The sequence below is a fragment of the Maylandia zebra genome, linkage group LG23 (assembly GCF_041146795.1).
Source record: "Maylandia zebra isolate NMK-2024a linkage group LG23, Mzebra_GT3a, whole genome shotgun sequence".
NCBI classification, from domain to species: Eukaryota; Metazoa; Chordata; class Actinopteri; order Cichliformes; family Cichlidae; genus Maylandia; species Maylandia zebra.
Genome location: NC_135188.1, coordinates 34,284,107 through 34,303,812, shown reverse-complemented (window position 1 = coordinate 34,303,812; position 19,706 = coordinate 34,284,107). Strand labels below are relative to the sequence as shown.

At 39.0% G+C, this 19,706-nt stretch overlaps 1 protein-coding gene across 2 annotated transcripts in view; it reads left to right on the top strand.

Annotated features, from left to right (window-relative positions):
- The window catches only part of LOC101466528 (cholecystokinin receptor-like), a 68,713-nt gene extending 49,217 nt beyond the window's left edge, over positions 1-19,496 (top strand). For both annotated transcript variants that reach the window (XM_004573280.4, XM_076880450.1), the window contains exons 3-5: positions 1,561-1,822; positions 13,126-13,253; positions 15,081-19,496. In XM_004573280.4, the coding sequence (XP_004573337.1) occupies positions 1,561-1,822; positions 13,126-13,253; positions 15,081-15,658 (968 nt within the window). In that variant the 3' untranslated portion in view covers positions 15,659-19,496. The remainder of the gene's footprint in view (positions 1-1,560; positions 1,823-13,125; positions 13,254-15,080) is intronic.
- The last annotated feature ends 210 nt before the right edge of the window (positions 19,497-19,706 follow it).

Here is a 19,706-nt window from a genome sequence, read left to right as displayed (position 1 = left end):
CTTTTGACACACTTTTTTTCCCCAGTTGCAGCTTTTCAGCTGCCAGCCACACATACACACAACAACAACAACAACAAACTCATCATGTCCCAGCACGTTGAATATGGGAGGCCTCCCTCCCACCCCACGTGGGGGTCGCCTCCCTTTCTTTGTTGTGTTATAGGGTCTACCTTACAATTTAAGGCACCTTGAGGCAACTGTTGTTGTGATTAGGCATTGTATAAATAAAGTTGAAATGAATTGTAAACTCTAAACATCCACCAGGTCTCTGGTGACCTGGGTTAGGCTTTGTGGTAAAGTTTGAGTTTAGCTGATTTTCACTCGTTACAAGACTTAATTGAAATGTAACATCCTTTAGCCTTTTTTGCTGTTTCCCATGTGTCTAAAACAAAATGTGACCATAACCTGGATTTTAACACCAGCTATTTAAAACTCATACCAAAAACCTGTTAGACTTGTAAAGGTCCTTTCATTCCTAAGCTAAAGTTCTTGCTTACATTGGAATGCAGTCTGGGTAGCGATGTCACTCTCCAGGCAGTGAAGATGGCATCACTGTTAACACTGTTATCACATAAATTATGCTCTGTATGCTTCACGTCTAAAGTGCATAGTGCTTTCACATTTCTAAAAGGGTGCTTAAAGCCCACAAGTTAAATTGGCTTTCTAGTCTGACTGATATCCAGATAGCAGAGACTTTAAACCTAATCTGGGCGATGTTTGGCACTTAGTTACAGCATTGAAAAGTATCCTGTTGGATCTGTGGCTGAACTGTTGCCATCAGTCAGTTTTGGTCCAGAGAAAACAGGGCCACATTGCTACTGTTGATGGAGCAGCCTGACATTTATTTGACTTTGAACTAGGAGGCTCTTGTATTGCAAGGGTGTGTTCTTTCACATACTTTTCTCCTCTGTAAATAGTCACGGCTGCTTATGACATGTTTAAACAAACAATTTGTTTGTTAGTGTTAACTAAAAGATGAGCAAATATTAGACTTAAATGTATGTGCTTAGTACTGCTCTATTTCCAAAATGTGCCATTAGTACATTAGGACATGTTTCTTGTCAACAGGTTAATATTTGTTATACTGAGTAAAAGTGATGGCACATTTTGTGAGATATTCCAAGGGGATGGGTTATGTCATAAAAATAATTCAGGTAATATTCTCTTTCTCATGTTTTCCTCTTGTGGACACAGGGGATCCAATTAAGCATCACAATACAAAATGTTAAATGCAATTTTAACATGATGTAGAGCAATTTTGCCAGGTGTGCCACTTAAAAGTCAGGAGTAAAGCATGTTTTCAGTCAAATGAATGAACAAATATGTCTGCCTTCTTTTTCACTTTATGCTTTTAGTTCAGTTCAGATGTTTTTCGGTATCTCAGGGTGGCACCCGGAGAACCTTGTGGAGAGTCCAAACTGAAGGATAACCAAATGATTTATCTATTGAGAAGTACGAACGTAGAATGTAAATTTTGCAACAATGTGTCTCTTTGTGTATAAGAAGTGAGTCGACTGGCTTTGCAAATGTTTTCTTAGTCTCATTTATTTTCTCTTCCAGGAGTCTCCGTCAGCATCTCCACCTTCAGCCTGGTGGCCATTGCTATCGAAAGATACAGTGCCATCTGTAACCCACTGAAATCCCGTGCATGGCAGACCCGATCTCACGCCTATCGCGTCATCGCTGCTACCTGGGTGGTGTCATTGTTAATCATGGTGCCCTATCCGGTGTTTAGCACTCTCAAGTCTTTCCCAAGGCATAATGGTACTGTGGGCCGCATGTGCCGCTTGGACTGGCCCAATCCACAATCTGAGCAGGCCTGGTAAGTGCTTATTAACATGTTATGTTAAACTATTTGCCGCCAGAGAAAGAAATATAAAAGATAGGTGAAAAAAAGCATGGTCTGTAATCAGTTTATCAGACATATCTTTATGTAAAGAAAAAAATATCTGTGTGGGCTGGATGACTAGTTTGGAAATGATGACTGCCAGCTATTTTAAAGCAATAATATCTACCATTCTCAATAGATAAACTCTTGCCAGTGTCTGTGAAAAGCAAGACTTCACATGCATTACAATTATTTGGTGTGATGTCTTCACAACCTTGACAGGGATAAGTGAGTAAAATATGAATGCAATGGAAATGGAATAGTTTCCATGGCTTTGCTTCCAAAAGTGTGGAAATTCTTGGATTCTCACTTACATTAAGTGGAATTATGTCATTTGTGACCAAGAAGAAGTAACTAAAAGTTTCTTTTACTGAAAACGCTGCGTCCAGATAAGCAGAATCAACTTTTTGGGAATCAAGTTTTCGACTATAAATTGATGACATTTCAATACAATTTTCCTGTCAACTACAAATCCATCTCCTGTCAGTATAATCTGGTCAACTATAGATCAAAGTCTTTTCAGTAGCTAATTATAACAGGACAACTTTGAATCAATATTTTTCCTATGGCATTACTATTACACTGTCAGGTTTCATCAATATTTTAACTTTGATTTGATATTTATTTAGCATTGAGATTTCAATCTTGACCATAATGATGATTTGGATGAAAAAAACAACATTAATTTAATGTGATTTTGCTATTTGGGCAGAACCGTATTAGATTACTAAAACCGTGATTTTTTTGCGAGAATGTCTCACGACAGTGACGTAAGTGAGTGCGCCGTTAGTGACAACAGCTGTGTGCAGATCAACAGTGGATCATATATCGATTGTGGGAGAGAGTATGAGCGTGCAGCGTTTAAAGCGTGGAAGTACTGACCTTACTTTGAGTTTGATTCCATAAAAAGTGACAAAAACATTAGCGTCCATCGTGTGTGGGAAGAAAACTTCTTTTTACTGCGAAAATAACCCCTAAACTTCCAAGCAAGCACCGAGTGCACTATGACATAATGGGAAATTCACAAAGAAACTCGTGGATTCTTCAACTGACCGCGGCACACCTGCACCAGGGTAAACCTCCGCCTACCGCAGTCCTGCTTTACAGGTGAAAATAGAGCAACAGGACCGCTGAGTCTTTGACTTTATTTATTTTCTGCTGTGTTTTACTTGCATCTATTTGAAAGAGTAAGTGTAAACACAAAAAATATTTTATTTTATGTGCTGGAATGTGCAGAAAATAGGTTTAAATGTTAAACTAATTTATTCAAGTCAGAGAATGTTGCATATAATTAAATTTTTGCTTGATGCATAAAGTTGAAAGATTAAAGCTGATAAAACAAGTTTTAAAAAGAGACTTTTCCATTTGATTACATTTTGTATGATGGATTATGCAGAAAACGTAGAATTGGGCTGAAAGATCTATCACTTTATCACCTCTTCAGGTTGTAAATCGTGTTTTTAAAAAGTAACTAAGTAACTAAGTAATTAATTACTTTTGAAAATAAGTAATCAGTAAAGTAACGGGATTACTTTTTTGTGGAAGTAATCAGTAATTAGTTACTGATTACTTTTTCAAGTAACTTGACCAACACTGCTCGAGACATTTCTATTATAAACTCCTGTTTTCTATCTTCAAACAATTCTTCTCCTATGAGCAAAGCCAGTGTTGTGCATAGTACATTTCTATGGTGCCAAGAAAGTACAGTGTTACATTTTTTGAACTTTTTTTTACAATTTAATCGCTTTTTGAAAAGTCCCCCTAGCTTGCTAACTGGATTGTTTGTTTGTTTTTAGCTTGTTTGCAAATCTGACAGTACTTTAGCATTATTGTTAAAAACCGTCAGGTCTAACTGTCTTTAAACATTTCTTCTTTCAAGCTGCAAGTGTTAATTTTAAAATGAAGTCAAACTTGACACGATAACTTTGTACAAATCTACTTTAACCCTTTGAACAGATTCACAGAATGTGAGGGTGCTTAAAATGAAATTAATTTGGTGATCAGTTTCACAGTTATAAATGCTGCTGTGTCCAAGCGTTTGGTGGATTTTCTCTTTGGCCAGAAAGAAATGTGAGAGGGATGAAAAAAGAGAAGGCTCTTAAATTCTTGTCATTTTAGAAATGAGCCCCCGGGCTGAAGTTGCTAAGGTGGCTATGGAGTGGGTGTTTGAAAAATGAATGAAATCAGTAGGTGAAAGTTTTATAAGACAAAATTAGTGAGCAGGCAGTTCCTGTTGAGAGCCAATATGAGATGGATCACTTTTGTAGCTTAGCAGGGGTTATACCAATAAATGGAGGCACTAGGAAAAAAAGGAAATAACTACATTATTACACAAATATTCTGCAGATAATGTGTCTACCCTCAGTGTGATCATTTCACTGTCTTTTTAAATTAATGCAATAATTTCTTCTTTCCCTACTCTTTGCTTAGAAAGAGGGAAGAGCAAATCTTATGAGAAGGTCAAGAGAGAACCGATTATTGCCGTTACAGTCTGGATTGCTCCACGTTAGGAAATTCATCTATTCATCTATAGCTCTCTAAAGGCCAGTAAAACCAGCTTTCTTGTTCAAAAGCTCCCCCAAATAGATGGATACCACCTCAGAGAAGACACGTTAAATCCTCTTGGGATATACTACTCAGGGATTTTTATAGATCTGTCTGTGAAAACTTTGGATTCTGTACGATGGTGCAATTAAAGTGAAGAAGAAGATGAACATGGCCAGAACTTGTACATCTCTTTTTCTCTCTTTTTGACAGCCTTTTGTGGTGGAACACTGACGAATTCTCTTTTCTCTGACTGTCTATCAAGCTCTTAAGCTTCACTGAGAAAGATGAGGCAGTGGGAGAGCAGTTAATTAGCCTGTTCAGTGAGGAGGTGGAGGAGGAAGGAGAAGACAATCAAGACTCAGATGTCAAAAGTTTCCATGTCACAGAGTACAAGCACATTTCAACTTTTAATTCCTTGTCAGGGGTTAAAGCTTCCTAAGAGATAACACAATCTAGCTTTCGCTAGATGAAATGGACACCTAATCACCGAAGCAGCCATTTTTAGGTTGAGATCCATAAAAGAGCCATGAAGTGGTTAAAAGTCAAAGTCAAGCAAAGTATATATTTGCACTTACACATCATGTTCACTGACAAAGTTGCAAAAAGTACTCTGAAACGATGACTAATCTTATTCATTATTCACTCCACGTTTTGATCTGAGCAGATAACATTTTGCATTAAAAAGGAAACTGTATGGTTCTAACATTATGAATGGAGTGTCTTTGACTCTGTCGATTTTTCATTATCAGCGTTGGACCTTTATTTAGACCTAAAATACATCTAAATCGTATCTAAATTACAGCTGATCAACTATTCAGATCAGAGCTCTGATTTTCAGTAGATAAACGAGTGCAAGATTTGGGTCTAAAACAGAAGCCTATGTTAGTGTTGCACATCTGCATTCCTTTTAATAGCTATCTGTAGGTGACTTAGGTGATTGGTAAATGGACTGGTTCTCACATTACATTACTTTTCTACTCTACTAGAGCACTCAAAGCATGTTATTCATAAAGGCACTCTTTTCTATGCCTAAGTGCTTTCTATCTAACATTCAATGCAACTGCAAAAAAACTTGTTGTTCTGTTGTTGGCCTTTCAATTTAGCTCTTGCCGCAGCCAGAATAAAAGTCACGAAAGAACAGATTTTCTCTATCGTGAAACTGTATTAATAATAATGACAGCTCTTCATTATAGCCAGTGTAATATGTTGATCGTTATTATCATTTTGCACTTCTTCCTCATGAAGGTGTGCGCTGTCACTCCCTTTCCTGTTCAAGCACTTCTTCAACCAGTTAGCATTCTACCAACGCAAAACATTATCAATGGCAGATTAAGTTCTGCACACAGGCATCACTCTGGGAGCCAAAAACTACATAGACTAATGTGGTACCATAAATTCTGCTGGAGGCTTCACCATGGGACTTCCTACTCAGTGAAACTATGGTGGATTTCTTTTTATGTACAATCTCTGCTTCTATCTCAGACTTAATAAAGCAAAGCATAGCTGGATTTTACAATTTTATTTAAAGATGACTCTTGCAATTAATTTGTTAATTCTTCTTTTTGTTTGTTTTAGTAGTTTTCAGATGCATAACCATACAGCTAAAATCCACAACCTTAGAGACAATTTGAAGATGTATTAAGTTCTCGACCTTATCGTCCAACTAAAATCTGAGATATAAATAAAGCTGAACAAATATCCTTTGTAGCCATTTGAAGAGTTTTGAAGAGCCCCCTTTTGATCTTAACATAAACTACTGCTGGAAAGCTTGGGATCATTCTCAGATGTCCTCATTTTTGAAAGAAAAGCATATTTTTTTTCTCTAATTTAAAATTAAATTGACCAAAATTGTTGTGAATGGAAAATAATGATTATGACACAGTGGAACAGTTGTTCGCACTGTTGCCTCACAGCAAGGGTTTGAATCTGCCAGCTGGCCGGGCCTTTCTGTGTGGAGCGTCCATGCTCTCCCTGCGCTTCCATGGGTTTTCGCCGTATGCTTCCTCCCACAATCCAAAGACATCCATGTAACTGCTACATCAGCTGTAATGGTTTCTTTGTGTCTGTGTTGGCCCTGTGATGGACTAGCAACCTGACTGGGACATACCCTGGGTCTTGCCCAGAGACAGCTGGGACACGCTCCAGCCACCCCCAACAACCCTGGATTGAGTGAGTGGCTAAGAAAACAGACAGATGTAATCAATCATTATAAAATCATTAATGGTTTAATGACTGAATGGTTTAATCTGTGTAGGCCTAGAAACAGCCATCACTCCTTTTTTTCAGTGACACATTGGGTTCCCTAATGCTATTTGATCACGTGAAAGACCAAATTGATCATGATTGCACAACTGAAAACTGTTGTGCTAATTAAAAAGCAATAAATTTGGCTTGTTAAGTTTTCTGGAGCATCAGCCTCTGTGGGTTCGATTATAGTATATAAATGGGCAAAAATAAAGAGCCGTGAGATATGCTAAGTATTTTTGAAGAATATTCCCAAAGGGAAAACTGCCAAAAACAACCCTCAAGATGGTAATGATACCAGACATTTTTAGTGACTCTAACCTTTAAAACACTGCAAACTGTAAAGCACTCTTTGACTCTTGTCTGTGAAGTGCTATATGACTAAATATTGTGTGCTTACTTGAAAGGATTCATGCACTCAAAACAGTAATCATCATCAGCCTCATCATCGGTGCTGTGCCTGTAGATAATCTGTCTGCAGCAGGTGTCTTTTGCCTAACACAGCATATTTCACTGTAACTGATGGTGAAGAAAATCCGTACGCCATGTTATGAGTAAAAATCTGGGACTCCAGGACTTCAGCATTCTGGGGTAAGGCCAGTCTAAAGCGTCAGCTCACTGATCACATTGGCCTACATGGGCGAGAATGCGTTTGAGGGAAAATGTTTGCTTTTAAACTATATTTTGCATCATTCACAAATATTAAATTAGCTTGACAATCCTTGATCATTTATGACTGTGTGCTGCATTGTAAATGCAACATTTAAACATTTCAAAAGGGCTCTTTGTTTCATTGTAAATCTGTTTTAGGATTTACTGCCAGGGTCTATTGGCCCAAATAACTCTACAGTTTATCTGTTTTGTTTTTTAAAAAATTGCCTCTAATTTCCTTCCCTGGAATCCAACTGAATGAGTCATTAATGCAAGCTGTTATTATGACCTCCATCCATCAAACCATCCAACCAATTCCTCAACTGCTTGAAACCTTTCCCAGCTGTCATTAGGCAAGAGATAGGGCACACGGGTCACCAGAGTGACCTGCAGTTACATTTTAGGAAAATGGTTTCTATTAATATTGAATTGCCTCGGTTATTGTCATTATAACATCAGAGTTTTTGGTTTCAAAACGCCACGCAGAGCAAATAAAAAGTTGAACCCTGAAACATGTAGGTTAGAATCTTCCTTTATAGAGTCAGTTGTTTAGTTTAGTTGGAGAACTTTTGACTCGACTACTTGCTGCTGTTACACGTGTTCGTTTCTGATAACCTTCAAGTTTTTGGCGCCGTGAACACCTGTAAACGGTAAATGGCCTGCATTTGTATAGCGCTTTACTTAGTTCCTAAGGACCCCAAAGTGCTTTACACTACATTCAGTCATTCACCCATTCACACACACATTCACACACTGGTGATAGCAAGCTACATTGTAGCCACAGCTGCCCTGTGGCGCACTGACAGAGGCGAGTGACACCTGTAGTCTGACTTAATCCAATCAGTGTTTTATTTTCTGAACACTGCTATGCTTTGCTCATTTACTTTCTGGTCTGAATAATAAAGCCTTTTACATTAAAAAAAAAAGAGCCTCCTGCTTTGTGGCGACCCTCCAGCAGGTGCACTATTAGCTGAGTTAGTGCTTTCCAGCTCTGACTGAACAGGACTGGAAATTAAAAGTGCAAAAGAAATTTATGACATATGCACCATCATTTTCTTTGATGATTAATGCGAGCCAAACGCATCTTTCCTGCTTGATAATCATGTTGCTTTCAGGTGATGTGGGAAAAGAGGTAGCTATGAATATTCAACATGTTTTTTTCCCTCTGCTTCAGCTCTACCCATCTGGGTTTTCCCTTTGAGGCAAAACAAGCGCAGATCCACTACTGCTGTTTTTAAATGCTGTTTCCACACTCCCGCGTGGTCACTTCCACACAGCTTTTGTCTAACAGATTTTCCACAGTATTAAACTGCCAGCTGATAGACGCCTTTATTTATTTTTTTATTTTTAATGAGAAGTGCTGAGTTCAGAGAGTTGCCCAAGCAGACATTAGAATATCAGACAATGAATGAAACATGGCCTCTTCCTGTGTGCTGTCGCTTTTATGTGCTGACTGATGCACCGCAGACACCGGCAGTTAAGAAGAGCATTCTCTCATTACTACCAATCAAATGGGAGATCTGGCTGCATCTACTCAGCGCCGGTCCATTTATTTATTACCTTGCTTGTGCGTGCTCGTGTTTTGCTTTACTTGTACACGCCACCTTCTCCTCTCTCTAATACACACATTCGTTCATTCGATTCACTAATACAGTCTCTGGTTTTCCAGTCCCAGGTGGGAAAACTCAGCAGCTTTCAAACAAAGCTCCAGAGCGTCGAAGGACTTCCACAGAATATGTGCGGAGGGGTTTCCGTCAGATACTGTGACAGAGCTGACAGAGGCTCTAAGCCCTTTGAACCTTTTTGCACTACTCAGAAATTCCTCTGTCAACATTTTGCTCTGCTTTTTTCTTTTTTTTGCTCTACACTCAGTTCATAACTTTTTCTTTGATGTGCCACCAATCTAAGCACTGCAGAAAGCTGGGATTGGTATTCTTTGTCGTCTGTGAATAGAAAACATTCGTGTACCCAGTCTAAATCAGTTGAAAACATCCCCAATAATTAGATAATCTTTTAACTGTATTTGTAAATGTTATGTGCACATTTACATACAAACCGGACACTCTGGGTTTAATAGTTTACAGCCTTTTTTATCAGCAGCATAAGAGCCACACAGAAAGTTCTAATATTTAACTCTCGCACATTGGTTTAAAGTGGAACACAATTAAAATCATTGGCGTTATTCAGTGGTTTGAGTGGAGATTCTTGCTATTGATCTCAAATGACCAAGTTATCTAACTGCAGCAAACAGCTGATGTGTACTAAATGCTCATTTACAACTACACGCTTCTACCTGGACAGCATTAGTAGCTTATTTATCTAATTTTCATTCGACTCATCAACGGTCTGATTCAAGCTGTTTAAGGTCACTTTACCCTTCACTTAAGACAGCTTTCCAGCTAGTTTGTGTTTAGCAGTTCTGGGGTACTGAGTATTAGACATGATTGAGACATAAGTGTGTTTGGGACTTTTTAATCCCATTGCAATTATAAACAAGTGTTAAACTGGGCTGAAATGATCCAGAATGGCATTCTGGCCCCTTCAATTAGTGAGCAATAGAATCTTGTAGACAGGTTAATAATGCGAATGACTGTCAAATGGACCAGTTCTTACTTGTGCTGCAGACTCTTGTTGCTTCCCGCGGCGGTATGGAAACACTTGCACAGTAATAAGAAAATATTGTTAGCCCACGGGCTGCTTACATCTTCAGTGCATTCATTTGGCCTTCTCTTCCCAGTGATGCGTTTATGGTGCAGATGTAAAAAAAACAACGTTTAAGTCATGCTATGATACTCAGCATCCAGATAGGAGCTACTGAAGACAAGCAAGCATAAATGGATTTTTATTAGGTGCCAAGTCCTTTCCACTGGAACTTTTCAAACAGCTTGACAAACATGACCAAACACACAAACTGTGTCGGTGCAGTTTGTTGCACAGCGTGCCTGCTAGCGAATGTTGAGTTTCCCACTCTTAGTGTTGCGCACAGGAGAGGAAGATGAGAGGTTATTTTCAAAAGTTAGGACTGCACACCAAATCCATTGTTCTAATTCGTTTTAAAGTTTTTAAGTCAGATATTGAATCTATGCATGCTGTGCTGCTGAATTATGTTTTTGTGAAATGTTTTGCAGAACAAATTGAAGTAGGTCTAAACTCATTTTGTGATAATACTGTACTAGACAGTTTGGTGCTGATTAGATTCACTCACTAAATTCTACCTTTTATCCTTATAGTATCTACAGGTTGGATCTCATCTTTACAGCTACAGTACCTCTCAGAACAGGCTCTGCCGCGTATCCAGGGCTAACACACAGACAACCATTCACACTCACATTCACACCTATGGGCAATTTGGAGTTTCCAATAAACTTATCCCCACTAACTGCATGTCTTTGGACTGTGGGAGGAAGCCCCGGCCGGAGAGTGGAATTGAACTCTTGTTGCTGTGAGGCAAACCACTGTGGCACTGTGCTCAATTTAACCCCGAATTATGTATATGTTGTTGTTTGAATATGGTAGTTGAAACAGTGTGAAAAAGTAGTTGCAGCCTTTTATCACATTTAAATGTTTCAGATCATCAAATAAATTTAAATTCTAGACAAACATAGCCTGAGTAAATACAAAATTCAGTTTTTAAATTATGATTTCATTTATTAAGGAAAAAAAAAACTATCCAAACCAAACTGATCCGAGGTGGTAAAGTAATTAACTTCCTGTTTAAGTCATAAATTAACTGCTATTATCCACTATTTTTTTGAAACCTGAGAGATGAGATTCAGTTTCACTAGCCTCACCCAGGCCCGATTTCTATTTAAACAGGACCTGTCTGACAAAGCGAAATAGGCTAAAAATGTCAAAAAGCAACACATCATGCCATAATCTAAAGAAACAACTGAAAAGCACGCCACTGATATCTAGTGAGGAAAGGGAAAGACATCTCTAAGGCTTTGTTGAGCCATTTCTAAGTCCTGTGAACCACAGTCAGAGCTTTAATCCAAAAAGTGAAAACAATTCAAACAGTGTTAACCTTCCCAGGAGTCGTCACCCTACCAAAATTACTCCAACTCCACGCTGATGACTTATCCAGGAGGTCACAAAAGAACTCAGAACAACATCCAGAGAACTACATGCCTCACTTGCCTTACTTAGGGTCATGATTCAATAATACGAAAGAATCTGAGCAAAAATGGCATTCATGGGAGGGTTCTAAGAAGAAAAACACAGCTGACTGAAAAGAACTCAATCACATCTTTGAGGGGAAAAAACATCTGGGATACTCTGTGGACTGGTGAGACAAAAATTGAGCAGAACCAAAAATGAGCTTTTTGGGACGTATGCATCATTTGGCATAAAACTCACACCAACAGTCAGACATGGTGGTGGCAGTGTGCTAGTGGGCCGGGGCTGCTTTCTTCCTTCAGGACTTGATACAAATTAGTTATAATTGATGGAACCATGATTTGTGCTCTCTATCAGACAATGATATAAATGATTCTCCTGAAGGAGAATACCGAGCCATCAGTTCATGCCCTGAAGCTCAAGTGCACTTGTGCACCCACTTATACAGTGGGTCAATGATCTGAAATACATCAGCAATGGTGTGAATGGTTTGAAAAACAAAATGAAGGTTTTGGAGTGGCCTTGTCAAAGTCGGAGTCAAATCAGATTGAGATGCTTTGGAAATGATTTATATTTTAGTGTGGCTAATGTGCAAAAAACTAAGAAATAAAGAAGCAGGCAAATATCTTTTCACAGTGCTGAAGCTACAAAAAAAGACAGCTACCAAAAAGATTTAACTCAAATGTACTATATTTTATACCTGGCAGTATAGTGGTTGGCAATGTTTTAGACACCACCCATGGCCGTAAGAATGGATGGATAGTTTTATAACTTGTAATATTTGATATTTTTGCCTTTTACCTGTAGAAAATGTTGAGAAACTGAGAAATTTGTCTTTTGAACAAGTTTTTACTGGGTGAGAGGTGATCATAGTCTTTTTGTTAGCAAACATTTTTCTAAGTAAAGCAAAACTAAACATATAAAATACATTTTTATGCAGATGACATAGTCCTGCATGGACAGGATTCTTCAGCGCCAACTTATCAAACTAAGGATTGTATTTTTCCAGTGTTTTTCAGACATGTCTTAAGATCCTCAAACTTGTACTGATTGATGACAAAACAAAAACAGTACTTTCTACACTATGATCTTCTAATCTACATATGTTGGGATATTGACACTGGAAAAAGCATGGTGCAAAGCCCTGTTGTGTCATGCATCTCAAAAAGGTGTTTAAGGAAAGAATTTGTAGTAATTATTATGCCAGTTGGTCTTCATGTACAGTAAGTAAGTTAAAACTTCATACTGTTGTTCTGGTCTTCCAATAAGGCTGCGGCAAAAAACCCCAAAAAAACCCCACTACTGGTGATATATACAAACGCTGCAGCATCAAGAGTATCACCAGAGGTAAACAGCTCAAAGAAAAACAGAGTGTAAAGGCGGGTTACACTGCAGGGTGCTGAGGGGGGTCATGGTCTGCAGAGAGGAGCTGCAGAACTGACCTGAGATGCTGCAGTACATTTTGCTAAGAAGCAAAGGGGGTAAAGATAACTGTTGGGAGGAGCATCTGTAGGGCCTTTAGCCCATCTCCTGGATGTGCATGGCAATACAGAGGCAAAGAGAAAAACAGTTACGCTCACAAGCAAATTTTTCAGCTGGATTTCTTCAGCTTTGAGGACTGATTTAGTTGCAAATCTGTGATTTTTACACCCCTTTTATTCCATTCTGGCTGTTTTCAGGTACGTGCTGCTGCTGCTCATTCTGTTCTTTATCCCGGGAGTGGTGATGAGTATAGCCTATGGTCTGATCTCCAGAGAGCTCTACCGGGGCATTCAGTTTGAGCTGGGCCAGAGCAAGGAGGCAACTGGTGAGATCCATTATACATTTAATCCAATTGTGAAAGGATTGTTGTTTGCATTGATTTAACTTGTAGTGAAGATGAAAAATCACTTTCTCCAGACCCAAATGGGGCTGCCATAAATTACATGTGGAAGGCAGGAAACAATCAGAAGGGCCAGTAAATGTTCCCCGACTATAAATGGCTAGTAAATATAAGACATATGCTATTGTGAAAATAAACATGTGCCTACTTGAGTTTTATTGTTATGCACTTAGATAGCACACTGTCATTTCCAGGCAACAGCAGCAAATAAATATTTCTACACATATACAAAGGGACATTTGTGTAATCTGCCTCAAGCAGAGAATGACATATTTTGTTGCTACCTGGAGGTTCTGCACCTGTTCCATCCAAAAATATACTCCACTGTCCTTGGAACCACTCGGGTTGTTGTCTTGCGGCTGATATTCTCCATTTAAACAGAAACAGAAAAAAATATATCTGATATAGCTGAAATACGGTCACTTTAGGTCAATTATAACTGCTGCTATAACTGTGTGTATCAGCAGCACCAGTTTCCATGGAGTCCAGTCTTGAGTGTGATTCATCAAGGTGGGGAACATGTGAAACAGAATTCAGTAGTGATGGTAATTTATTACTGAAATAAAATTAGAAAATAGATCGTAGCAAAATAAACTTCCATCCTTGCATGGAATTCCACATGGAGTTGAATCATTTAGAGTTGGGTTAGGGTTATTTTAAGCTACAGGATAATTATGCAATTTTCAGACACTAGCAGACGGTGCGTTGCAAATCAGGTTTTACATTTTGGTTGGCATCACAGTCATTTTGTTTAAATGTGTTTCATTCAGGTGTTCTAAAAAGATGAAAGCGTGTAAGAATGGAAATGAACCTTTCAAAGCCATTGCCACATTGTTTCCACTGTAGAAGTGTGAACAAACAGAAATGAAGGCTAAAGTGCTCCAAGCAATTTGTTATATTGTTACACTACTGAGAAATCTAATGTCATTAATGCTTAACTTTGGAAACGTTACACCCAAGAACTGCATGTGAAGTAAACCCAAACACACCTGCTAATCCATGATTAAGATCAGAGGAAAGCCTGGTTTCTGCCTGACATCTCTTCCTGTTAAAAGGGAGTTCTTCATCCCCGCCGTTGACTAGTTCTTGTTCACATGGGTTATACATACGGAGAGTGTTTGAGGGTAAGATTTAACAAAATAAGTATTTAAGATTAAGTTTAGAAATGTTATTTCATCCATCCATCCATCCATCCATCCATTCATCCATCCATCCATCCATCCATCCATCCATCCATTTTCTTCCACTTATTCAATTCAGGGTTGCAGGGAGGGGTGGAGCCTATCCTAGCCACAATTTTATTCATTTTACAAATTACTTTGATTTTGATGATTATTTCGTTAAAGATCATGAGGTAGAATATATTTTTAGAACCTACTAATAAACAAATAGTGAAATTAGTTCTCCAAACTCTGGACATACTGAAGCTATGTGTCAAAATATCGGTATAGCTAAACAGCTAATGTTAACGTGTGCTGGCCAGGATAGCATTTATGATAACTGTTTAATACTTAAATGTTGTTCAAACGGGAGATTTATCGACCCCTGAAATTCCTCCTAAAGGGTTTGTTCAGTGTTATGAAATTTAACCACTTCAGTTGTTAGTGAGGGAAGGTGGGGTGTTTCTAACTGTCTGCAGCTGTGTCAGCTGCAGGAAGCCAAAATGTATTGTAATCATGTGTCACCTGTTTCTGTTAATGACACGTGATTTAAGGTGACTCAAACTTACGCTTTCCCCCTGTACTTCTACAGGCCAGAAAAATGGTGTAGACAGACCTTTGACAGGGCCGAATGACGATGATGATGGCTGCTACATCCAGGTATCCAAAAAGCCCTCCTCTTCTGTGGAGCTTCCCACCCTCTCTGCCTCATCTAGCACCGTGCAGGTCAAGACTGAGCGCGCCCGCAGCAACACCTCCGAGGCTAAGCTGCAGGCTAAGAGGCGCGTCATCCGCATGCTGATGGTGATCGTAGCACTCTTCTTCATCTGCTGGATGCCCTTGTTCACAGTCAATACCTGGAAAGCCTTTGACATGAAGTCTGTCACCAAAGCCCTCTCAGGAGCACCCATCTCTTTCATCCACCTCCTGTCCTACACGTCGGCCTGTGTCAACCCCATCATTTACTGCTTCATGAACACACGTTTTCGCAAGGCTCTGCTGTCCACTTTTGCCTGCTGCAGTCGCAACCGTCTGTGCCGCAAATGCTGTTGGTGCAGTGGGAGGGAAGGTGGGGAAGACGGCATCAACGCCACCTCCATGGGCACATCGATGGCGACCTCAATGTCCAAGTTCAGCTACACCACTGTAAGCACCACCGGCACCTGCTAAGCCTCGAGGAGGGCCGGGTGGTCGCATCAGTGGCTGTGGTTACAGTGTATGTGCCATCTGTTTTATTTTTTCCCTGTTTTTTTTTTTAATCTTCTGTTTGTCACTCTTCATCTTATTATGGTGTGAGTCATGTGCTGAGTAATATCCATGCCCTTGCTTAGAGGTCTTTTTCAAAGGTCTTCTTTAAATTCTTCGTGCATGGTTGCAGAATGTGAAGTGGAGAAAATACTGTTTCTTTTTGGTGACATCCTTTTACTCCAGTTTAACTAGCAGCATCTGCTTTGTTGCATCCTGAAAAGAACATCAAGTGCCTGTGCTCTTTGTGTGGCTTTGTTTGTTCGCTAGCTGGGACGGACATTTTAGTGGGAAAACTATGTTGAAAATATAAATTCTGTGTACATATTATTCTGTCTTTAAGTTTATTTAAGGTGAACGTTTTGATGGAGACTGCTAAATAATGAAGACCGGCTAACCTACTGCGAATGGAAGGATTTCGGTTCCATTTTTGTTCATCTTCAGTCATTCAGGGCATCTTTTTCTGGTGCCAGTATTATTATTACTATTATTTTATTTTTATATTCATTAATCATTGATCTTATCATTAATATTAATGCTAATTAATCACTAGCCTATTTATTTATGACCATTTTCCCACTTGATATTATGGCTTTTGAATGAGTACTACCATGCAGGGAGTGCAGAATTATTAGGCAAGTTGTATTTTTGAGGAATAATTTTATTATTGAACAACAACCATGTTCTCAATGAACCCAAAAAACTCATTAATATCAAAGCTGAATGTTCTTGGAAGTAGTGTTTAGTTTGTTTTTAGTTTTAGCTATTTTAGGGGGATATCTGTGTGTGCAGGTGACTATTACTGTGCATAATTATTAGGCAACTTAACAAAAAACAAATATATACCCATCTCAATTATTTATTTTTACCAGTGAAACCAATATAACATCTCCACATACACAAATATACATTTCTGACATTCAAAAACAAAACAAAAACAAATCAGCGACCAATATAGTCACCTTTCTTTGCAAGGACACTCAAAAGCCTGCCATCCATGGATTCTGTCAGTGTTTTGATCTGTTCACCATCAACATTGCGTGCAGCAGCAACCACAGCCTCCCAGACACTGTTCAGAGAGGTGTACTGTTTTCCCTCCTTGTAAATCTCACATTTGATGATGGACCACAGGTTCTCAATGGGGTTCAGATCAGGTGAACAAGGTGGCCATGTCATTAGTTTTACTTCTTTTATACCCTTTCTTGCCAGCCACGCTGTGGAGTACTTGGACGTGTGTGATGGAGCATTGTCCTGCATGAAAATCATGTTTTTCTTGAAGGATGCAGACTTCTTCCTGTACCACTGCTTGAAGAAGGTGTCTTCCAGAAACTGGCAGTAGGACTGGGAGTTGAGCTTGACTCCATCCTCAACCCGAAAAGGCCCCACAAGCTCATCTTTGATGATACCAGCCCAAACCAGTACTCCACCTCCACCTTGCTGGCGTCTGAGTCGGACTGGAGCTCTCTGCCCTTTACCAGCCACGGGCCCATCCATCTGGCCCATCAAGACTCACTCTCATTTCATCAGTCCATAAAACCTTAGAAAAACCAGTCTTGAGATATTTCTTGGCCCAGTCTTGACGTTTCAGCTTGTGTGTCTTGTTCAGTGGTGGTCGTCTTTCAGCCTTTCTTACCTTGGCCATGTCTCTGAGTATTGCACACCTTGTGCTTTTGGGCACTCCAGTGATGTTGCAGCTCTGAAATATGGCCAAACTGGTGGCAAGTGGCATCTTGGCAGCTGCACGCTTGACTTTTCTCAGTTCATGGGCAGTTATTTGGCGCCTTGGTTTTTCCACACGCTTCTTGCGACCCTGTTGACTATTTTGATTGAAACGCTTGATTGTTCGATGATCACGCTTCAGAAGCTTTGAAATTTTGAGACTGCTGCATCCCTCTGCAAGATATCTCATTATTTTTGACTTTTCTGAGCCTGTCAAGTCCTTCTTTTGACCCATTTTGCCAAAGGAAAGGACGTTGCCTAATAATTATGCACACCTGATATAGGGTGTTGATGTCATTAGACCACACCCCTTCTCATTACAGAGATGCACATCACCTAATATGCTTAATTGGTAGTAGGCTTTTGAGCCTATACAGCCTGGAGTAAGACAACATGCATGAAGAGGATGAAGTGGACAAAATACTAATTTGCCTAATAATTCTGCACTCCCTGTATTTGGCCACAAGTAAAAGTTTTAATGGAAATGAAGTATAATATTGTTTTTTGGATGACATAATTGATCATTAACCTCCTAAGACCCGAACTTTTTCATGGCATGCATTTATATTTTCTCTTTGCTATTTGGGCTCATTGGGACCTGATGAATGTAAAAACAAAGAATTACATGATTTTTTTTTTGCCTGATTTTTGTTTCTGAGAAAAATGAGATCCACATACGAGCACATTCGCTTTAAATTTTGATAGAACAGTGGCAGTCTAACGTCCTCGTAAGTGGATATCAGGCCCTTGTAGAGCAAAATTTTATATTTTGGTCTAGACAACAAAAAAATGTGATGTCCACATATGTGGACACCAGGTCCTAGGAGGTTAATTTATTATTGTGCTGTTTTGGGTAAACTGGGTAAATGTTTCCCCCCACTACACTTTCTTATACTACAGAAAGCAGAAAGGAACACAAGTTTTTAATTTTTCTATGTAATTAAAAACCTCAACGTGTACAATAAATGGCCCAAAAATCCATATCTCTTCATATACTTACTAATGTGAGAGCTTTAATGAAAGAGGTGAGGACTGTTCATCCACTTATTCTGCTTGTTTGAGGCCTGGTGGTAAGCGCATATCAGAAAATGTGAATCTGCCTGAAATCTCTGCAGCACAAAGTGCAACAGTTTAGTTGGGAATATTTAGCTAGTTTCTTCTTAAACTCACCAAATCAAAAGCAACTACTGTAGCGACTCAGCAGCAGTTTTAGAGGCTTTGCGGCACCTTAGAGGTCAACCATTCTCATGTTTAACTAAACTAAAGCTTTACATGTGTAATATATAACCAGCTGTTAAGAAGGTGAAAAAGAGAGAGAAAGCACAAATGTTTGGTGAAAACCTTGCTAATAGCTAGCAAGAATGCTATAATGTAAAGCTGATCCTTCAGGGAAACAAAGGTATGAGATGGTCGGAGATAGTTGTTCAATACAGAAGTTTACCTACCTGCTAAGAATGAAAGGGGACCTGTTATTCTTTGCCTTACTTTATGTCATATGTGTAATGTATTAATGCTTGTTGTTCATGTATAGCAAAGGATCAAATACTTAGGCAAACATACATAAAATTAATCGCTGAAAGCAGAATGCTCAAGCTGTAAGCTGAAGAGAAAATGAATAATTTATATTAAAAAAAATTGGCAGCTGATGCCCAAAAGGAACAAGAAGGATGTTTACAAGGCACTGGATGCCCCTTTGCAGGCTTCTGAAAGCTGGTCAATCAGAGGAAACTGGGAAAGGAGGGAGCATAAAGAAACATGAGATAAAATGCCCTACAATCTAGCTTGGACAATGCAAAGCTATATCTGTGCATGAGGATAACAAAAAAAGATTGGTAAGAGTAATAGGTCCCCTTTTAACAGAAACATGTTCAACTGGAAGCAGGAGAGGAGGGACTGGGAAATGTTAATAGCTTGGAAAGTTTGCAAAGTGTGTTTATGTGTTGAAATTACTCTAGAAACCTCTTCGTTCAGTGTTGTATTGTACATGCGGTCATGCTGTCATGTCCAGAACTGAAAATGAAATAAAAACTAAATGAAAAAATAAATGCCTCACAATTTCAAAGAGTGGATTATTTTTCTCCTTTAAAATGTTTTTTTTTCCCAGTAAATCTTAATTACCCCCCCCCCCCCAAAAAACAAAAAACCTCAAACAAATAAACAAACTAACAAAGAAACTTTGTTATCATTCAGTTGATAATGTTACAATATAAGAAATTGACTGTACTAATATCATTGTAATTCCATCATTAGCAGT